Below are 23,157 nucleotides of genomic sequence, written 5' to 3' on the forward strand. Positions count from 1 at the left end.
AAAATGAAGGGAATTTTGTTACTTACCGTAAATTCCTTTTCTTCTAGCTCCTATTGGGAGACCCAGACGATTGGGTGTATAGCACTGCCTTCGGAGGTGTATAGCACTGCCTCCGGAGGCCACACAAAGCATTACACTAAAAAGTGTAAGGCCCCTCCCCTTCTGGCTATACACCCCCCCCGTGGGATCACGGGCTCATCAGTTTTAGTGCTAAAGCAAGAAGGAGGAAAGCCAACAACTGGTTTAAACAAATTCACTCCGAAGTAACATCGGAGAACTGAAAACCGTTCAACATGAACAACATGTGTACCCGAACAAAACCAACAATCCCGAAGGACAACAGGGCGGGTGCTGGGTCTCCCAATAGGAGCTAGAAGAAAAGGAATTTACGGTAAGTAACAAAATTCCCTTCTTCTTCGGCGCTCCATTGGGAGACCCAGACGATTGGGACGTCCAAAAGCAGTCCCTGGGTGGGTAAAGAAATACCTCATGTTAGAGCTGCAAAGACAGCCTTCCCCTACGGGGAGGTAACTGCCGCCTGCAGGACTCTTCTACCTAGGCTGGCGTCCGCCGAAGCATAGGTATGCACCTGATAATGTTTGGTGAAAGTGTGCAGACTCGACCAGGTAGCTGCCTGGCACACCTGTTGAGCCGTAGCCTGGTGTCGTAATGCCCAGGACGCACCCACGGCTCTGGTAGAATGGGCCTTCAGCCCTGATGGAACCGGAAGCCCAGCAGAACGGTAGGCTTCAAGAATTGGTTCTTTGATCCATCGAGCCAGGGTGGCTTTGGAAGCCTGCGACCCTTTGCGCTTACCAGCGACAAGGACAAAGAGTGCATCCGAGCGGCGCAGGGGCGCCGTGCGGGAAATGTAGATTCTGAGTGCTCTCACCAGATCTAACAAATGTAAATCCTTTTCATACCGAAGAACTGGATGAGGACAAAAGGAAGGCAAGGAGATATCCTGATTAAGATGAAAAGAGGATACCACCTTAGGGAGAAACTCCTGAATGGGGCGCAGCACTACCTTGTCCTGGTGGAACACCAGGAAGGGAGCGTTGGATGACAGCGCTGCTAGCTCAGACACTCTCCGAAGAGACGTGACCGCCACTAGAAAGGCCACTTTCTGTGAGAGACGAGAAAGTGAAACATCCCTCAGAGGCTCGAAGGGCGGCTTCTGGAGAGCAACTAGTACCCTGTTTAGATCCCATGGATCTAACGGCCGCCTGTACGGAGGGACGATATGACAAACCCCCTACAGGAACGTGCGCACCTGAGAAAGTCGTGCTAGACGCTTCTGAAAAAACACGGATAGTGCCGAGACTTGCCCTTTAAGGGAGCCGAGCGACAAGCCCTTTTCCAACCCAGATTGCAGGAAGGAAAGAAAAGTAGGTAACGCGAATGGCCAGGGGGATACTCCTTGTGCAGAGCACCAGGATAAGAAAATCCTCCACGTTCTGTGGTAGATCTTAGCAGAAGTGGACTTCCTAGCCTGTCTCCTTGGGATAATCCTGAAGACGCTAGGATCCAGGACTCAATGGCCACACAGTCAGGTTCAGGGCCGCAGAATTCCGATGGAAAAACGGCCCTTGGGACAGTAAGTCTGGTCGGTCTGGTAGTGTCCACGGTTGGCCGACCGTGAGATGCCACAGATCCGGGTACCACGACCTCCTCGGCCAGTCTGGGGCGACGAGTATGACGCGGCTGCAATCGGATCTGATCTTGCGTAGCACTCTGGGCAAGAGTGCCAGAGGTGGGAACACATAAGGGAGCCGGAACTGCGACCAATCTTGCACTAAGGCGTCTGCCGCCAGAGCTCTTTGATCGCGAGACCGCGCCATGAACGTCGGGACCTTGTTGTTGTGCCGCGACGCCATTAGGTCGACGTCCGGCACCCCCCAGCGGCGGCAGATTTCCTGAAACACGTCCGGGTGAAGGGACCATTCCCCTGCGTCCATGCCCTGGCGACTGAGGAAGTCTGCTTCCCAGTTTTCTACGCCCGGGATGTGAACCGCTGATATGGTGGATGCTCTGTCCTCCACCCACAACAGAATCCGCCGGACTTCCTGGAAGGCTTGCCGACTGCGTGTCCCTCCTTGGTGGTTGATGTATGCCACCGCTGTGGAGTTGTCCGACTGAATTCGGATCTGCTTTCCTTCCAGCCACTGCTGGAAGGCTAGTAGGGCAAGATACACTGCCCTGATTTCCAGAACATTGATCTGAAGGGTGGACTCCTGCTGAGTCCACGTCCCTTGAGCCCTGTGGTGGAGAAAAACTGCTCCCCACCCTGACAGACTCGCGTCTGTCGTGACCACTGCCCAGGATGGGGGTAGGAATGATCTTCCCTGTGATAATGAGGTGGGAAGAAGCCACCATTGCAGAGAGTCCTTGGCCGTCTGGGAAAGGGAGACTTTCCTGTCCAGGGAAGTTGACTTCCCGTCCCATTGGCGGAGAATGTCCCATTGAAGTGGGCGCAGATGAAACTGTGCAAACGGGACTGCCTCCATTGCTGCCACCATCTTCCCTAGGAAGTGCATGAGGCGCCTTAAGGAGTGCGACTGACCATGAAGGAGAGACTGTACCCCTGTCTGTAGTGACCGCTGCTTGTCCAGCGGAAGCTTCACTATCGCTGAGAGAGTATGAAACTCCATGCCAAGATACGTTAGTGATTGAGTCGGTGACAGATTTGACTTTGAAAAGTTGATGATCCACCCGAAAGTCTGGAGAGTCTCCAGCGCAACATTCAGGCTGTGTTGGCATGCCTCTTGAGAGGGTGCTTTGACAAGTAGATCGTCCAAGTAAGGGATCACCGAGTGTCCCTGGGAGTGCAAGACTGCTACCACTGCCGCCATGACCTTGGTGAAAACCCGTGGGGCTGTCGCCAGACCAAATGGCAGAGCTACGAACTGGAGATGTTCGTCTCTTATCACAAAACGTAGAAAACGTTGGTGCTCTGTAGCAATCGGCACGTGGAGATAAGCATCTTTGATGTCTATTGATGCAAGGAAATCTCCTTGAGACATTGAGGCAATGACGGAGCGGAGGGATTCCATCCGGAACCGCCTGGCGTTCACATGCTTGTTGAGCAGCTTTAGGTCCAGAACAGGACGGAACGAGCCGTCCTTTTTTGGAACCACGAAGAGATTGGAGTAAAAACCTTGCCCTTGTTCCTGAAGAGGAACAGGGATCACCACTCCTTCTGCTCTTAGTGAGCCCACCGCCTGCAGAAGAGCATCTGCTCGGTCGGGATGTGGGGAAGTTCTGAAGAACCGAGGCGGAGGACGAGAACTGAACTCTATCCTGTACCCGTGAGACAAAATGTCTGTTACCCACCGGTCCTTGACCTGTGGCAGCCAAATGTCGCAAAAGCGGGAGAGCCTGCCACCGACCGAGGATGCGGAGGGAGGAGGCCGAAAGTCATGAGGCAGCCGCCTTGGAAGCGGTTCCTCCGGTTGCTTTCTTGGGGCGTGAGTGAGCCCGCCAGGAATCTGAGCCCCTTTGCTCCTTCTGAGTCCCTTTGGACGAGGAGAATTGGGCCTTGCCGGAGCCTCGAAAGGACCGAAACCTCGACTGCCACCTCCTTTGTTGAGGTTTGCTTGATCTGGGCTGGGGTAAGGAGGAGTCTTTACCCTTGGACTGTTTAATGATTTCAGCCAATTGCTCACCAAACAGTCTGTCTACAGATAGTGGCAAGCTGGTTAAACATTTTTTGGAAGCAGAATCCGCTTTCCATTCTTTTAACCACAAGGCTCTGCGCAAAACCACCGAGTTGGCAGACGCCATTGAGGTACGGCTCGTAGAGTCCAGGACAGCGTTGATAGCATAGGTCGCAAACGCAGACATTTGCGAAGTTAAGGACTCCACTTGCGGCACTGCTGGACGTATGATAGAGTCCACCTGTGCCAGACCAGCTGAAATAGCTTGGAGTGCCCACACGGCCGCGAATGCTGGAGCAAACGACGCGCCGATAGCTTCATAGACAGATTTCAACCAAAGGTCCATCTGTCTGTCATTGGCATCTTTAAGTGAAGCCCCATCCTCCACTGCAACTATGGATCTAGCCGCAAGCCTGGAGATTGGGGGATCCACCTTTTGACACTGGGTCCAGCGTTTGACCACGTCAGGGGGAAAGGGATAACGTGTATCCTTAAGACGTTTGGAGAAACGCTTGTCTGGATAAGCATGGTGTTTCTGGACTGATTCTCTGAAGTCAGCGTGGTCCAGAAAAGTACTCAGTTTACGCTTGGGATACCTGAAATGGAACTTCTCCTGCTGTGCAGCTGCCTCTTCTGCTGAAGGGGCTGGGGGAGAAATATCCAACAGTCTATTGATGGCCGCTATAAGGTCATTTACCATGGCGTCACCATCAGGAGTATCCAGATTGAGAGCGGTCTCAGGATTAGACTCCTGATCACCCTCCTCTGTCTCATCATGCAGAGACTCTTCTCGCTGAGACCCTGATCCGCGTGATGACGTGGAGGGTCTCTCCCAGCGAGCTCGCTTAGGCTGCCTGGGACTGTCATCTGAGTCAGAGCCTTCAGCCTGAGATGCCTGGGACCCCCTTGAAGCACGGATTAACTCCAACTGAGGGGGACCGGGGAACATTGACGCAGCAGTGTCCATGGTCTGAGTAACTGGCCTGGCCTGCAAGGTCTCTAGGATTTTTGTCATAGTGACAGACATCTTGTCAGCAAAAACTGCAAACTCTGTCCCCGTCACCGGGACAGGGTTCACCGGTGACTCTGCCTGGGCCACTACCACCATAGACTCCGGCTGACGAAGTGGCACAGGGACCGAACATTGCACACAATGGGGGTCATGGGAACCTGCCGGTAGATCAGCCCCACAAGCGGCACAAGTAGCGTATACAGCCTGTGTCTTGGCACCCTTGCGTTTTGCGGATGACATGTTGTCGTCTCCTCAGTGCAATATAGGGTATACAGCCAAGAAGCGACCTTACAGTGCAATATATATATATATGGTATAGAGAAAAAAATACACCAATATAACACTGGGGCACTAGTGGGGCCAGCACTAATGTGCTGCTTACCGCCCGCTTAACGCGGGTGTGTGGTCGCCAGAAATCCCTTGTCTGGGTCTCCCAGAGCCTGTGTTCTCCAGCCAGACTGCATGTAGGAATGGCTGCCGGCGTCCTGTGGAGAGGGGCGGGCCCTGGGCGTGTGCAGACAAAGTGCGGGAAACCTGCTCCCCACTGTGCTCAGTGAGAGGGCTGGAGTATGTAAATAAGACTCCAGCCCTCGGCGCTGACTATCTTACAGCGTCTCTCCCTTGCCCTGATTGACAGGGTGGGGGCGGGAACGAAGCAGAGCTAGGCCGCAAAAGCCGGGGACTAGATTTATAAGCGCCGCCGTCGTAAAAGCACGGTCGGCGCTAAGTCCCCGGCGCACCACAAGTCTCAGCCGCGCCGCCGCTCCAGGGGCGGCCGGCGCGGCAGTCCCCAACACAAAAAGTCCCTCAGAGAAACTGCAGTGACTGTAACCCCAGCGCACAGCGCTACTGTCCCCGGCGCACTAGCACACCCAGCAAGTCTGGAGTATGCGCGGCCTGTCCATACGGGGACACAGAGTACCTGAATGTTGCAGGGCCTTGTCCCTGAACGGTACCCAGCTCCGTATCCAGCAGGTTCTACGGGTCTGTGGATGGAGCCCGGCCTCAGGGCTTGGGGGCCGGTAAGATCCCACTTCCTCAGAGCCCCTCAGGGGGATGGGGAAGGAAAGCAGCATGTGGGCTCCAGCCTCCGTACCCACAATGGGTACCTCAACCTTAACAAACACCGCCAATAGGAATGGGGTGAGAAGGGAGCATGCTGGGGGCCCTAGTTTGGGCCCTCTTTTCTTCCATCCGATATAGTCAGCAGCTACTGCTGACTAAACAGTGGAGCTATGCGTGGATGTCTGACCTCCTTCGCACAAAGCTTGAAAACTGATGAGCCCGTGATCCCACGGGGGGTGTATAGCCAGAAGGGGAGGGGCCTTACACTTTTTAGTGTAATGCTTTGTGTGGCCTCCGGAGGCAGTGCTATACACCTCCGGAGGCAGTGCTATACACCCAATCGTCTGGGTCTCCCAATGGAGCGCCGAAGAAATTTATATTTTTTTTTTACCACAAAATTGTTACTTCAACCAGGTAGGTTTTTTTTCCACAAGGGTATCAGCAAAAATTACACCATCAAATTTATTGTGCAATTTCTGAGTACACAGATACCTCATATGTGGTGGAAATCAAGTGTTTGGGTGCACGGCAAGGCTTGGAAGGCAAGGAGCGCTATTTGACTTTTGGAGCTAATTTTCCATTCAAAAAGTCAAATGGCGCTCCTTCCCTTCCGAGCCCTGCCGTGCACCCAAACAGTGGTTTATGACCACATATGAGGTATCTATGTACTCAGGAGAAATTGCCCAACAAATTTTAGGATCCATTTTATCCTGTTGCCCATGTGAAAATAAAAAAAATTGAGGCTAAAAGAAAATTTGTGAAAAAAAAAAAGTACTTTTTAATTTTTACGGATCAATTTGTGAAGCACCTGGAGGTTCAAAGTACTCACTATGCATCTAGATACGTTCCTTGGGAGGTCTAGTTTCCAAAATGGGGTCACTTCTGGGGGAGCACCAATGTGTAGGCACACAGGGGCTCTCCATACGCGACATGGTGTCTGCTAACAATTTGAATGGAAAATTAGCTCCAATTATTTACGGACACCATGTGGCGTATGGAGAATATGTAGTGTATGTCAGGTTGGTATGTGTGTGTAGTGTAGTTTACGTCAGGTTGGTGTGTGTGTAGTGTAGTATACATCAGGTTGTTTACCACACACACATCAACCTGACGTACACTGCACCCCACACCAAACTAACATACACTACACCCCACACACCAACCTGACTTAGTGTATGTTAGGTTGGTGTGTGGTATATGTCAGGATGGTGTGTGTGGTGTATACTACACCACACATGCCAACCTGACGTACACTACACCACACACATCAACCTGACCTACACTACACCGCATACCAACCTGACGTAGTGTATTTCAGGTTAGTGTGGTGTAATGTACGTCAGTTTGGTGTGTGTGGTTTAGTGCACTAGCGCTAGGTTGGGGGTTACTCACACTTTACTGTGGGTCTTCCTCCATGGCCTCCGGCTCTCCTCCCGGCCTCCGGCTTCTTCTCCTCCCTGCCTCCGGATGATTTCTTGTCCTGCGACGTAGAGTCTGTCACTGGAGGAGGAAGAGTGGGAGAAATAGAGAAAAGTGGGACCTTCTCCCTCACTATCAGCTACGGAGGGACGAGCAGGACATTGGTGTGTGCGTGTGCAAAAAAAACCAAAACCCTAAACTTTATTTTAGTGTGCGTGTGTATGTGCAAGTGTTTGGTGAAACTTTCTACTGCAGGAGGGGGCTGAGGAGATGCAGGGGCCATAATTACAGGGACGCAATCACAGGGACGCAATCTTAGGGACGCAATCGCAGGGACGCAATCGCAGGGACGCAGTCGCAGGGACGCAGAGGGATACAATCGCAGGGACGCAATCGCAGGGACGCAATCACAGGGACGCAATCACAGGGACGCAATCACAGGGACGCAATCTCAGGGACGCAATCGCAGGGACGCAGAGGGACGCAATCACAGGGACGCAATCTTAGGGACGCAATCACAGGGACGCAGGGGGATGCAATCGCAGGGACGCAATCGCAGGGACGCAGTCGCAGGGACGCAGAGGGATACAATCGCAGGGACGCAATCGCAGGGACGCAATCACAGGGACGCAATCACAGGGACGCAGGGGACGCAATCTCAGGGACGCAATCGCAGGGACGCAGAGGGATGCAATCGCAGGGACACAATCGCAGGGATGCAATCAAAGGAATGCAGGGGGAAGCAATCACAGGGGGGCAATCGCACCCTCCTGATGCCCAGTGATCAGCAGGGCGGGGGATTGATCACTGGCAGCAGCAGTCAGTCCCTCACACCAGCCGGGTGTCAGAAGCAGGGCACCGGCGGTGAGTGATCACAGGGAGCAGAGGTCGGGGAAGGCAGCGGAGGTCGGTGTGGCTAGAATCGGATGGCGGGGGGAACGGAGGTCGGGGTGGGGGTGGGATCGGACGACAGGGGTGAACGGAAGACAACAAAGGGGAGCGCAGAACAGCACAGAAGGGAGGGGAAGACAGCACAGAAGGGAGAGAAACTTACGTGATGGCGATCGGTGGCAGCAGATGGCGATCGGAGGCGGCACATCGCGGTGACAGTAGCAGCAGGGGACCCTCATCTTCAGCATCGCCGTCCACCGTCAGGATGAGGCCTGAAGGGGGAGGGCACTCAACGGTCACACAGCTCCTCCACATCTGATTGGAGGGATAGCGTCACATGGACGCTAGCTCCAATCAGATCAGGGGGGGGATTTCACAGAGTTCTCCCTGCTGCAGCCAATGGCTGATGATATTCCATCTTCAGCCATGGCTCGATTGTAGTATTTCACCAAGTTTCATTGGTGAAATATTACAATCGTTCTGATTGAATGTGAAAGTGACACTTTCAACAGCCAATCAGACCGATCGTAGCCACGGGGGAAAAAAGCCACCCCCCCTGGGCTCAACTACAAGTCCTTATGTACCTGCAGCGCTGGTGAGATTTCAGTGAACCCGGTCACCAGCGCTGCAGGAACGGAAACCCGCCATGACGCATACGGTGCGTCAAAGGTCGGGAAGGCACAGGGTTTCATGACGCATATGGTGCGTCAAAGGTCGGGAAGGGGTTAACTCTGCTCACCTGCTTTGATGGAGAGAGAGTGAAGCAACTAGAGCAATACTCACATCTTCTGTGATGGACCCAGGTTCAGACTCGCCCACCAGGAAATCGGGGAATCCCCTGGTAGACCCCGCTGCAGGGCCAACATCAACAAGAGATACAAGGCTCCTCCCTTTCTACCCTAGCACAGCTATTCACTGCTGAGCTAATCTCCATCCATAGCGGCACACTCTCTCCTCCTGCTGTGCTGGGTTTTGGTGTCAGACTGACATCTATGCAGGAGAACTGCCACTGACAGTAACACCTTCCCAGCACAGGTGTCAGTCTGAGGCTGAACTCACACAAACGTATGAAAAAACGGTCCCATTCATCTACTACTACTACTAAGCTTGTGCTCACAATCAGCCACTTTAAATAGATATGACCGCTAAATAGTGGTCAATGTGGAAACTACACTAAGCCTTAAATATCAGGCTGTATCGAGGATTCCCTGGAGTGACGTCAAACAGTAAGTAGAGCGGAGGCTTAAGCCCCCGTCACATTTAATGACTTTCCAGCGATCCCGACAACGATTCGACCTGATAAGGATCGCTGGTAAGTGGCTACGTGGTCGATGGTGAGAATGCAAACAGTCAGATCTTCGCAGCGACCTGTATAACGATCTTGGTGGTCGTTGCACGCGGCTGTACGTTTCTGAGCTCTGAGGCGTCAACGAGGTCGTTGGTAAGGCGTTAAACACACCGATGCATCCTGCCCAGTAGGATCTCGACAATCAAATAATGGTCCAGGCCATTCCGACAAGAACAGCGATCTCACAGCAGGAGCCTTGTCGCTGCTATGTGTCAAACGTAGCGAGATCGCTGGCGAGGTCATTGTTGCGTCACAGAGTCTGTGACTCAGCAGCGATCTTGCTAGCAATCTCTGTTATGATTCAGGGACCGAGGAGGATCAAAAAATGCGGAATGCCAAAAAGGTAACAAAGTGGCGGGAAACTTAACGGACTGCAGACCTAATCCTGACACACAACTAACAGTAGCCGTGGGGCGTGCCTACGATGACCTAGCCATCTTGACAAAGCCGGAGAACTAAATAATCTCACAGATAGAAATATAAGAAAGCTAATCTGCCTCGGAGTAGTCCCCAAAGATAGATTGATTAGCCCCCCACATGTAAAGGCTACGGTGATATAGAAAAACACAATACAAAGCCAAGAAAGACAGACAGATTTCAGCAAAGGTGAGGCCCAAACTATCTTTATAGGAAAGGATAGGAAGGAGCACTCTCTGCAGCCGTAAAAACCCTAATATACACCAGCACTTCTGATATGGAAAAATCCTGAGGTCACACAACCTCTCCCCCACTGTACCAGCACTCAGATGTTAATGGGATCCAAAAACACTAATACAGATGATGGACTGAATACCAAGCATGACAAACACAAATCTTGCAGAATCATGGAGCTAAGTATACAGACACTCCCAGCAGGGAATGATCCCATTCCACCATGAATTCCACAGACAAAATACGAATCATGCATTAGTATCAAAAGCAGAAAAAGCAACAAGTGGAAAACAAACAGCAGAGGTACAAAGACCACTTATCTGAGAGGAGTTCTGGAAGTGAGCAGAGCTGGTTACAGAATATCCTTAACACACAGGAGCAATTGACCACCGGCAAGTAACCAGAGAAAACTACTCAGTTAAATAGCCCAATCTGACCCTGATCGCTCCAAACATCAAATGCATCGCCAGCACTTACCACAAGAGAGAGCCCCAAACTGGAAAACGTATTCACAACAAATCTCGCTGTGGGTGAAGGTACCTTAACAGAAAACTGCAAAAGCATAGGTGTGATATGCTAGACTTTTTTGGATTGTTACCAATACCAGCTTTTCACAAATGTGATTACACTCGAAACTAACATGCATTTATGTAAATAGGCAACGAGGAACCAATAGAAAAATAACTCATTCTACATAATCGCAATTCTGAATGTATACATTTTTTGAACATTAATACAGGTGTGTGACGTTTATATTATACATAATTATCACTAATCTTTCAATTTGCTATATGTATTATATATTTATTATTTTTTATACACAGGTACAGGGATTCTTTTGTTTTATATAGTCCATTTGCACAAGTACACCTACATACCCCAAGGTTTGTGTACAATATATTTTTCCATGGTCTCATTAATTATTTACATTGAAATATATTAATACCATTTTATTCACATTAAGGTCCTACATTTACATGAATTCACAGCACATCATTTTTTAGGATACCATCTTCCTATCATTCTGCGAACATATTCAAGCAAGTACAGGTAATTATCGTACATATTTTTAAATACCAATAATTTTTAAATACCAGTAATTTATAATCACCAGCATTATTAATAATCCATGTATGGGTGCACGCGATCCCACCATTTTACTAGCAGCTTCATTCTTATTTCCATTTTCACTTGATCGCCAGAGGTATTGTAGTACTTTTTCCATTGTAAATACTATTTTATGTGAAACTGATACGGTATGAGTAATAGAAAAGTGGATCTATATGTAGCAATTTTGAGAGAGGGAGGACTAGGCTATACTGTATATGAGACAGGTGGGACTAGGCTATATATGCTATATGTGGGAGATGAAGACTAGTGTATATAGGCTATATGAGAGAGGTGGGACTAGGCTATATAGGTTACATGTGGGATGGGGGGACTAGGCTATATGTGTTTTGTGGGGAAGGGTGACTTTTATAATAAAAAAATAAAAAAAAAAAAAGAGCAAAAGCTTCATGGAAAGGGTGTGCATGCGAGGGCGGCCAAGAAATTCAACATAATTTACACCACAAAGGTGGTGTAATTATAAGATAGTCCCTGATTGTAGTATATTTCCTGTGGTAAGCTGAATAATGTACGAAATTCATTAAGAGGCACACGCTGTTTTAGGCCTCATTCGGTGCAAATGTGTGTCTGTGTTTTACATGTGCTGTCCCTGAGCTATCCGTGTGACATCAGGGACTTGCCTGGCTCCATCGCTGCTGTCACTTCTGGGTCGGCGGTGAGTGCAGTGAAATGCATGAGCTTAATGAGTGGGCCCAAAAGTAACAGCAGAGTCAGCAGCGCCAGAGACAGGTAAGGATATAAATTCTTTATTCTTATGTGACTTGGTGTTTTCTCCAGTACGTCTCACGTGGATGACATCCGTGTGCGGTCTGTGTGACACCCATGCTCCCAGCAGAAAACAGACATGTCGCCGTGTGGAGCACATTGACACACGGTGTGTGTGAAAACACACGTGACCAAGCATATTTATTTTAATTGGTCTACATAAGTCCGTATTTCCGATACATGTGAAAACTGGCGTCACACGGAGACACTGATGTATAAAGAAGGCCTTAGGCCACATTCACGCATATGTAGGTTTGCATATGTTTGTATGCCAAATCCAGGAGTAGAACTTGCAGAGAAAAACTATATAGTAATACCAGGGCTGTGGAGTCGGTAAGCCAAACCTGCGACTCCGACTCCTCAATTTCCCTTGCACCGACTCCACGACTCCCACTCCCACATATATTGCTTATATTTTAGTGAAAAATGTATTGTAGTACAATGTGAACATCAGACATATAATCAATTATATGATACAATAATCAAGATATTTAGATAGAGCATAAAATATATTTATTGGAATACAACTTTAAAACACAAAAAACTGTAATATTATAAATATGTAATACACTATGTAATATAGATTACATCTAATATATAAAGCTGAATGTGTGTATGTATGTATGTATGTATGTATGTCCGGGATTGGCATCTGCACCGTCGCAGCTACAGCCACAAAATTTTGCACACTCACACGTCTGGACCCCGAGAGCGTCATAGGCTATGTTGTGAGACGAAATTTAACCCCGCGCGTTCCAATTTACCAATCAATTTTGCCCCTATCTACATAATGGGGAAAAAGTGAAATGAAAAGTGTATCCGCACCGTCGCATTTACAATCACAAAATTTTGCACAGACACCTCATGTGACGCAGGGAACGTCGTAGACTTTTGACAGGAAAATTTAACCCCGTGCTTTACAATTACTCTCCAAAAAACATGCCTCCATTAAAGTAAATGGAGCCTGGAACTACAGGTTATTAGTAGGAGCTGTGATTGGTTGCTATAGGAACAAAAGACATTCATAGTATAAGAAGCTTATATGTGAGGTAATAAGATGTCGGTGGGGAGACGTATAGAGAGAGACAGACAGACAGACTGTGAAAGAGACACACCTGGAAAGAGACAGACCTGGAAAGAGACAGACCGACATGCAGACAGAGACAGGCAGACAGGGGAGGAGGAGACAGCCAGAGAGACAGACAAAGATAGATGGGAAAAGACACAGACCTTGATAGAGACAGACGGGGAAAGAGACAGAGAAATAGAGACAGACAAGGAAAGAGACAGACAGAGACAGGCAGACAGGGAAAGAGACAGACAGGAAAAGACACAGTCCCGGAAAAAGACAGACTGAGCACATTACTTGGCCAATGTAGTTGAATCTGTGTGGAATATCTGTGGTGTTGAAATATATGTTGTGAAATGCTTCTATTAGCTTAGTTTTTGCCTTTTAATAATTACATTTCTATCTATTTGTTTTGTGGTTTTTGTGTGCAGAATACATTTTTGTTAATACATTCTATTTTGTTAACAACAGTAAATAACCCAGGCGAAGCTGGATAGTGCAGCTAGTATTATATATATATATATATATATATATATATATATATATATATATATATATATATATATATATATATATACACATATATAGCACTATGTAATAAACTATGTAAGTGGCAAAAAACAGTTTTCAACAAAAACATACTAAATACCATTTGTGCAGTCTATTAATTTGTTCTAAGAAACAGTATTGCTTCCCTCAGATCCTCCTTCATAGATGACCTCAAATCTGATCTAATAATTTTAAGGCTAGAGAACAACCTCTCTAAACTAACTTGGGTTGGAGGCAAAGCCATAACATGGGCAACATCTCTAACAATTTCCGGGTATAAAGGAATTTCCTCATGCTCAGTCAGTTTTGATGAACGGTTGAATTTTTTTATTTCTTTGAGAGCAAGTGAAAAATTTTGCTGAAATCTGGTCAATCTGCTTGCTATAGGAGACTGAGTGAAATCTTTTTCCTTGCGGCAACGCTTTGCCTGCTCCATGTCATCCAAATACTTGTCAAAGTTAAACTTGTCATCTGATGAGGATGGAGATATGGCAGCAGTAGCACTGTCAGGACCCAAGTCCTCTTGCACCTGGCAGTCCTGTAGGCCACTCATCCTAACTGCTACCTCAGTCAGAGCTTCTTTTCCTTTAGTAAGCTGTTGATCATCAAGCAATATACAATGACTTGGGTCCACATAAACAGCTACCAGAAGAATTTTATTTTCTAATAGCTGTCTCTCTCCGTTTCATTGAAGCAGAAATGCCATCTGCGACTAAACCTCCTCTTTGGACTGTCAAAATAGCAAGTTCTTCCACTTCCTTATGAAAATGCCAAGAGTTAAATCCTCAGCTTGTAATTTTTTAGTCACGGTAAATGGATGATTAAGCAATTCCTTCAATTCAGCCACCTGTGTCCATTGACCTTCATTTAGGGTTACCTAAGGGTTCGCCATATCTTTAAGAAACTGTTTTAGTTCAAGCAATCGCTCAATCATTAAATAAGTGCTACCCCACCGAGTGGATTGATCAACACTTGCCCCTTTCCCAGCATGTGTCTTCACGATGGAATCAATTTTAGGGGTTCTGGCGGCAATAACCAATTTCCTCACTTTTCCAATCAGATTTCCAACAAGTCTCTCTTGCAGACTATCTGCTATTGCTAGCTGCAGCGTGTGCACAACACAGCTCATGTGATGAATATGAAAGTGTTTTGAAGCAGCTTCAACAAGATCATCTAATTCTAAAGTGTCATTTTGCTGTTCTTCTGTTGTAATATCTGTTTGTTCCTCAGTTACATGACCAGCATTGTGGCCTTCCATCTCCAACATACTGAATCCTAAATTTTCTTCTACCTGTTGTTCATTACTCTCATTTATCAGTTTAATTGTACTTATGTTTGAAGCATTGTCCTTACAATAGCAGGAACCTGTTCTTTTTTGAGTTCGTAATCTTGCAGAACTTTTTCCACTAAGGCCTGGAGAAACTGGCTGTTGTGATTAGCTTTAGTATCTTTTACTGCCAGTGTCTTGGTAACAATTTCTTTGTCACAAACATATCGAACATTGATGACAAAATAGTTCACCCTCTGTGATGTGTGCAACCATCCATTTTAAGAAACCTGAAGCCTCTTTTGAGAGTCTTTTTAAGATCTTCCTTTTGCTTAAGGGCTTCTTCAATCACTAATTTTCTAATATTTTCTCTTTCCAGAGAAACACCAAGTTTGCGGGCCATTTCTCCATTAAGAGCTGTAAAAGCTGGTCATGCAAATAATGATAATGGTACACCGTCCTTCACAATAAGCTGTATGAGCTGTCTTTTAAACATTTTCTGCTATCATTGTTACAGTAACTTTGTCACTTAGGCTAGTTTCACACTTGCGTTGAACAGTATCCGTTGCATTGCGTTGTGTGACGGATGCAACGGATGTGTTGCATATAGTGGCACAACGGATGCTGCAAAACAACGGAATCCGTTTAATTTTTTTTTTTTTTTTTTACAGTTCACCGGAGGCAGACTATTGTGAACGATCAGCTGATCGCTCACAGCAGCCGGTCGCCGGGTGATCAGCTGATTGCTCCCAGTAGCCGGCCATCGGGAGATCAGCTGATCGCTCCCAGTAGCCGTCCTCCGGGTGATCAGCTGATCGCTCCCAGTAGCCGTCCTCCGGGTGATCAGCTGATCGCTCCCAGTAGCCGTCCTCCGGGTGATCAGCTGATCGCTCGGCCGCCGAGAATGTGTGCGGGGGGCGAAGTGAGGAGTGGGTGGAGCTGAGCGGGGCCATGGCGCTGAAGACAGAGGTTAGTGTGCGTGTGTGTATGTATATGTGTGTGTGTGTGTACATTTTTTTTCTCAGTCACAGCTTTAAAAATAGAAGCATTGTAAATGTCTTTTTATATTGGAAGCTCTTGTAGGAGCATTTTTATCACTGCCTGAGTATACACTGATTTTGGCATCACAGCATTTGTTTTCATCTGGGTCACTTGTCATACATTGACACACAAAATATTTTTCATCTAGTGCAGGCCTTCCTTCTTTCTGAGTGTGTTTACCTTTTACCCTTGCCTGTAGAAGAGGAGCTTCACTGGTGTTCAAGTGCAGCACAGACTTCGCTAAGGCCGGAGTCACACTTGCGAGTGCCTCGCGTGTTTCTCGCATGAGTCTCTCATTGCATCACCCGTCACGGCCGCACACTCTCCGGACAGGAGCGTCTTAGCTGCATAGCGATACATGCAACCGACCCGTTCCTGTCCGGAGAGTGTGCGGTTGTGACGGGTGATGCAATGAGAGACTCATGCGAGAAACACGCGATGCACTCGCAAGTGTGACTCCGGCCTCAGACAAAGACTAGATCCTCAGGCTACATACATTCACACACGGCATTTTTGCGGATCCATTTTTTACAGTGAAATGCAGTGACTCTGGGCATCCCAGCAAAGGCAATGGGTTTCAAGATATGACATTCAGACACATCGTTTTGTGAGGATCCATTTTTGGGCTCAAAAACTGATCCTCACAAAGAATGAACATGTCAGTTTGTGTGGCATTTTTCTAATCTGCTTTTGCTATTGAAAACATTATCTATGAGCACCTTTCAGGTGATGCGGTTTTATAAGAAACTGATCTGCTTTTGCAGCTGAAAAACGTATCTTCAAAAAACGCAGCAAAAATGCTGTGTGTGAATGTAGCCTTAGATCAGGAATAGAACAGCAATTTATAGGACATTTCATAACTTTCCCAAATTCCTATGAAAAAATATTCAGCCCATTCTGCATTGAACTACTGGACCCAATTTATTATATATTTTAGGAGTCAGTCGGTCCATTTTATACCGACTCCAGCAAAATGAATCTGACTCCACAGCCCTGAGTAATACCATGACTTTTAAGTTTAATTTGTTCTATGACTGAGTGTTTAAAGTGGAATAGGGTTTACGGCACACTTTATGTTTTTGGGGGTTCTTAATTTTAACCTGTCAGGTGCAATATACACTTAGACCCACGAGCAGTTCTGTATATTGCTATTACCTGCCTAACCGTCCTGTATACACTAGCATAGATAAAGAGATCTTTAGAAAAAGGATTTCTAAAGATAGTTTCTTATGCTAATGAGCCCAGGGACGCCCCTGTGGCCGTGCTAACATGCTATTCAATGCCCTGTGTCATTGGCGGTGACGCGTGTATCAGTTGCCACCACCTCAGACACCAGGTTCAGGCTCAGTGTGCATGATCAGAAGTCCCGTCATTTCCAGTCATGCGCAATAGACCTCTCTAGAGCTAGGACGCGTACACCTGGCTTCATAATGCGCATGACCGGAAGTGTCAGGGCTTCTGATCATGCAAAGTGACCCTAACCCTGGCGCCTGAGGTGGTGGCGACACAGGTATGCGCGCTGAGGACGCTGGGCATTGAATAGTATGTTAGCACGCCCACAGGGGTGTACTAACATGCTATGAAGGCGGACTAGTTGGGGGAAATAATGCCCTTGTGACTAGTCATTGGCCTCATTATCATATTATAAAGGATCTTTATAAATCCTCTTTCTAAAGATCCTTTTATCTATGCTAGTGTATACAGGGACAGTTAGGCAGGGATTAGCAATATGCATCCAGAACTGCTCGTGGTCCCCCATCCTGGTACGGTATACATGATCCCAATTCTGGTATATATGATCCCCATCACACCACACACTTATAGAAAAAAAACCAAAACCTATTATACTCGCCCTCCGGTTCCCCTCAGCGTCCTCATCACATACAGGCAGCTGACGGCGTGTAGCAGTGTGTCAGCTGTTCAGCATGTGAACGCTGCGCTCACACACGCCATCAGCTGCCTGCATGTGATGTGGACGCTGCGGGGAACCGGAGGGAGGGTGAGTGTAATAGGATTTTAGGTGTGCTGCTGACCAGCTGCCGGATACCTGTACCTGCTGCTCTCCACGCCTGGGATAATGGAGAGCGCACCTGGTCACAACGCTCATCTGTGCTCGTATAATGAAGCAAAGAAGACACAGAGCGACAGATCTCATCTGGTAAAATTCGGAAGTTGGTACATTCTTTAGCCAAGGTATTACTGTACTTACAAGACTGACCCCGGCGCCGTGATTTGGAGACATTCCTGGTTTTGGCAGATGCTGATTAAAAATAGTGACGTGTGAACGAGGCCTTACACACTGTATTGTGTGTCACATACATAAGGCTGGAGTATGAACAGGTAATATGTCTACATCGAGTGGTAGGGTGGGCCCTAGGCACCCAGTCTGATGGGGCAGCGCACACCCTACATGTGCCGTGACCTCTGACACGGACAGAGCCCCTCCCCCCACAGACTCCAGGGGGTGGTACAGGACCTTACCTGAGCGGGTACCCCAGCTGCAGGAGGTGGAGGAGGGTGAGGCAGGAAGGCCGCAGGCTCAGGCTGGAGGTACAGAAGCGCCTCATCACCAGCTCGTCCTCGCTGCTCGCAGCACCGGGGCCGGCACAGCAGGGACACACAGCAGGCGCTGCAATGTGGCTGACAGCGGGCTCGGGGGGGCGAGTTGTCGCTGCGGGCTCCGCTCCTCGGACGCCCAGTTCTGGGTTGGAGCTCGTTATAGGCAGCGCATCTACAGCACTGAGCTGGGAGTCCGGGCTGGGGAGCTGACGCTCCGGGCGGTTGGTGCCGGCCTTGCTGCAGAGCTTCATGTGCCCATTGCCCGTGTCGCTGGGTGCTGGCATTGTAGAGCACTCCTCCGCATAGTCGGTATCGCCACAGTTGTGTGCAGCCTTGTCCCCGGTGGCAGCAGTACTGGGCTCCGCTGCCTTGTCCGGCTCTTGCTCCCAGTCCTGCCGGTCCACCCAGTACCAGCCCCAGCTGAGGAGCTGCAGCACGGAGGAAGACAGCAGGTAGAGGCCGATATACAGCACAGCCCAGGCCGTGTCCCCTGCCTTGTAGTAGCGCACTGTGCTCCACACGTCCGAGCCCAGGTCCACGAGGAAGGCGACGGTCCCCCACAGCGCGAATGCCAGGTCCTGGAGCCGGTAGCGGGGCGGCACGCACTCCAGCATCCCGTCCAGCACACTGCATGAGGAGGCGCGGCCGGGAAGTGAGGCCGGTAACGCCGGCAGCTGCTTCCTTGCCCTGTCAGTGATTCACCACAGTGACTTCTGTGAGTGCATACTTAGAATAGCAGCCTCCTACGGTCCTCATGTAAGGGGGGGACGTGTTTATGCCTCAGTTACCCACAAAATGGCTTCTCATGTAGCTATTATTTGGTGTTATTTCACCTTGGCAAGAAGTGGAAGTGACAATTGGTTACACTTCAACCTCGCCTAGTGATGGGCCTCCGCACCCGGCTTCTTTCCTCCTAGCCATGGCTATGCCTGCAGCTAGCCATTTCTACCTAGGGCTAAGATTTGTGACCTTTTGTCCCACTTTTTGTAAGTAATATCGTTTAACAATTTGCACCATATGGAAATGTTGGCCAACATCTTATAGTAATGTTCCCATCTTGGTCCTCATCTGTTAGTAATGTTCCCATCCTTGTCCCCATTCTGTTCCACCTATTGTAGTTATGTGCCCATACTTGTCCCCATCCTGTAGTAATGTGCCCATACTGATACCCATCCATTAGTACTGTGCCTATCCTTGTCCTCTTGTAGTACTGTGCCCCATCCTTTAGTAATGTGCCCATCTTGGACTCCATCCTGTTCCACCTATTGAAGTAATCTGCTCATCTTTGCCCCCATCCTGTAGTAATGTGCTCATCTTTGCCCCCATCCTGTAGTAATGTGCTCATCTTTGCCCCCATCCTGTAGTAATGTGCTCATCTTTGCCCCCATCCTGTAGTAATGTGCTCATCTTTGCCCCCATCCTGTAGTAATGTGCTCATCTTTGCCCCCATCCTGTAGTAATGTGCTCATCTTTGCCCCATCCTGTAGTAATGTGCCCATCTTGCACTCCATCCTGTTCCACCTATTAAAGTAATGTGCTCATCTTTGCTCCCATCCTGTAGTAATGTGCCCATCTTGCACTCCATCCTGTTCCACCTATTGAAGTAATGTGCTCATCTTTGCCCCCATCCTGTAGTAATGTGCTCATCTTTGCCCCTATCCTGTAGTAATGTGCTCATCTTTGCCCCCATCCTGTAGTAATGTGCTCATCTTTGCCCCATCCTGTAGTAATGTGCCCATCTTGCACTCCATCCTGTTCCACCTATTGAAGTAATGTGCTCATCTTTGCTCCCATCCTGTAGTAATGTGCCCATCTTGCACTCCATCCTGTTCCACCTATTGAAGTAATGTGCTCATCTTTGCCCCCATCCTGTAGTAATGTGCTCATCTTTGCCCCCATCCTGTAGTAATGTGCTCATCTTTGCCCCCATCCTGTAGTAATGTGCTCATCTTTGCCCCCATCCTGTAGTAATGTGCTCATCTTGCACTCCATCCTGTTCCACCTATTGAAGTAATGTGCTCATCTTTGCTCCCATCCTGTAGTAATGTGCCCATCTTGCACTCCATCCTGTTCCACCTATTGAAGTAATGTGCTCATCTTTGCCCCATCCTGTAGTAATGTGCTCATCTTTGCCCCCATCCTGTAGTAATGTGCTCATCTTTGCCCCCATCCTGTAGTAATGTGCTCATCTTTGCCCCCATCCTGTAGTAATGTGCTCATCTTTGCCCCCATCCTGTAGTAATGTGCTCATCTTTGCCCCCATCCTGTAGTAATGTGCTCATCTTTGCCCCCATCCTGTAGTAATGTGCTCATCTTTGCCCCCATCCTGTAGTAATGTGCCTATCTTGCACTCCATCCTGTTCCACCTATTGAAGTAATGTGCTCATCTTTGCCCCCATCCTGTAGTAATGTGCTCATCTTTGCCCCCATCCTGTAGTAATGTGCTCATCTTTGCCCCCATCCTGTAGTAATGTGCTCATCTTTGCCCCCATCCTGTAGTAATGTGCTCATCTTTGCCCCCATCCTGTAGTAATGTGCTCATCTTTGCCCCCATCCTGTTCCACCTATTGTAGTAATGTGTTCATCTTTGTCTCTATCCTGTTCTTGTACCCATCCTTGTTCCCTTGTAGAAATGTGCCCCACATGTTAGTTCAGTAGACATATGGCAGCCTGAACATTTGAAGACACACACACTATGTATGGGACAAGCAACTTTGCATCAGTGATTTCACATCGGCCGAGTATGCAATATAAGCTACATGCAGAGTACTTTAACTACTTACCCTAAAGGGATGCAGAAAGGACATTTGAGTTTTTTAGGCTGGGTTTGATATATTTAAAGACTATATTAATTGATTAAAAAAGTAGCAAGAAATTTATTGGCCCAAAAATTGGATAGGGTGGAGTGTGGATATAAGGATAATCTAAGTCTGGATGCTTATTCCTTTTGGTATAATTATACTTCACTTCAGAAAAAAAAGTGTTTTGTAACCGGACAAATAAATGTGGAAAAGCAAGTAAGAAAACCACCTGTTTTGCTGTTTACATTGTATGTTCCACTGGTTCCGTAGCCTTTTGTTGAATATTTGTCACCCAGACCCAAAATAGGGGAAGGAAAACCTCTCCAGTTTTGCTCCAGATCTAAGTGACATATTCCAATGCTTTTTGAGGAGAGGTTTCTTGCTCAGTTGGGTTTGATGGTAGGGTGAGCCTTGTGCAGATGGCAGTAGCTTCTACCGTGTTTCCCCGAAAATAAGACGTCCCCCGAAAATAAGACATCTCAGGATTTTTCAGGGATGCTTTAATATAAGACATCCCCTGAAAATAAGACATAGCTGCTGTCATTAATGAAGTGTCATGCAGCGGTGAAAGAGGTAAAGACACTGCAAGACACTTTATTATAGGCAGCAGGCACCCCCAGAAGAGAGAAGACAGAAGAAAGAAGACCCCCGATCATACTTACCAGACACCGACCAGGAGCAGGTGAGCGCATCATGGTCCTGCAGTGGCGGAACACACACACACACACACACACACCTCTCACACACACACACCTACCTCACACACACATCAGATCGCATCCACACACTCACAACCTCCGGCGATATTGATTGCTTCTCGGCGGCGATACTGTGCAGTGACCTTCCAGGACCTGCCGGAGGATCACATGGCCGGAAGCATGTGGTATCTCCGGATGTTTTGAGTGTGTGAGCGCGTATGTGCGATATCGTCAGTGTGTGTGTGAGTGTATGCGATCGGGGGTGTGTGTATGCTGTCTGATGTGTGAGTGTGTTCTGATGTGTGTGTGTGTGTGTGTGTATGCGATCAGATGTGTGAGTGTCGGCAGAAGGCAGAGGAGCACGGCGTGCAGCACAGCTGCTGGGATCGTGGGGTGGGAAGGGTAGGTGGGAAGAAGTGAGGTGTGTGTGTGTGTGTGTGAGATCTGATGTGTGTGTGTGTGAGATCTGATGTGTGTGTGTGTGAGATCTGATGTGTGTGTGTGTGTGTGTGTGTGTGAGATCTGATGTGTGTGTGTGTGTGTGTGTGTGTGTGAGATCTGATGTGTGTGTGTGTGTGTGTGTGAGATCTGATGTGTGTATGTGTGTGTGTGTGTGTGTGTGAGATCTGATGTGTGTGTGTGTGTGTGAGATCTGATGTGTGTGTGTGTGTGAGATCTGATGTGTGTGTGTGTGTGTGTGTGTGAGATCTGATGTGTGTGTGTGTGTGTGTGTGTGAGATCTGATGTGTGTGTGTGTGTGTGTGTGTGAGATCTGATGTGTGTGTGTGTGTGTGTGTGAGATCTGATGTGTGTGTGTGTGTGTGTGTGTGAGATCTGATGTGTGTGTGTGTGTGTGTGAGATCTGATGTGTGTGTGTGTGTGTGTGAGATCTGATGTGTGTGTGTGTGTGTGTGTGTGTGAGATCTGATGTGTGTGTGTGTGTGTGTGTGTGTGTGTGTGTGAGATCTGATGTGTGTGTGTGTGTGTGTGTGTGTGTGTGTGAGATCTGATGTGTGTGTGTGTGTGTGTGTGTGTGTGAGATCTGATGTGTGTGTGTGTGAGATCTGATGTGTGTGTGTGTGTGTGTGTGTGTGTGTGTGTGTGTGAGATCTGATGTGTGTGTGTGTGTGTGTGTGTGTGTGTGAGATCTGATGTGTGTGTGTGTGTGTGTGTGTGTGTGTGTGTGAGATCTGATGTGTGTGTGTGTGTGTGTGTGTGTGAGATCTGATGTGTGTGAG

At 48.2% G+C, this 23,157-nt stretch overlaps 1 protein-coding gene and 1 long non-coding RNA gene across 2 annotated transcripts in view; one reads left to right on the plus strand and one right to left on the minus strand.

The window, feature by feature from the left end:
* XKR8 (XK related 8) overlaps positions 1–19,210 on the minus strand; it is a 35,970-nt gene extending 16,760 nt beyond the window's left edge. The window contains exon 1 of the mRNA XM_075335968.1: positions 18,343–19,210. Within this exon, the coding sequence (XP_075192083.1) occupies positions 18,343–19,034 (692 nt within the window). The 5' untranslated portion in view covers positions 19,035–19,210. The remainder of the gene's footprint in view (positions 1–18,342) is intronic.
* LOC142291441 (uncharacterized) overlaps positions 17,867–23,157 on the plus strand; it is a 26,763-nt gene continuing 21,472 nt past the window's right edge. The window contains exon 1 of the long non-coding RNA XR_012750482.1: positions 17,867–18,054. This is a non-coding gene — a long non-coding RNA (uncharacterized LOC142291441). The remainder of the gene's footprint in view (positions 18,055–23,157) is intronic.

The sequence above is a fragment of the Anomaloglossus baeobatrachus genome, chromosome 2, assembly GCF_048569485.1.
Source record: "Anomaloglossus baeobatrachus isolate aAnoBae1 chromosome 2, aAnoBae1.hap1, whole genome shotgun sequence".
Classification (NCBI taxonomy): Eukaryota; Metazoa; Chordata; class Amphibia; order Anura; family Aromobatidae; genus Anomaloglossus; species Anomaloglossus baeobatrachus.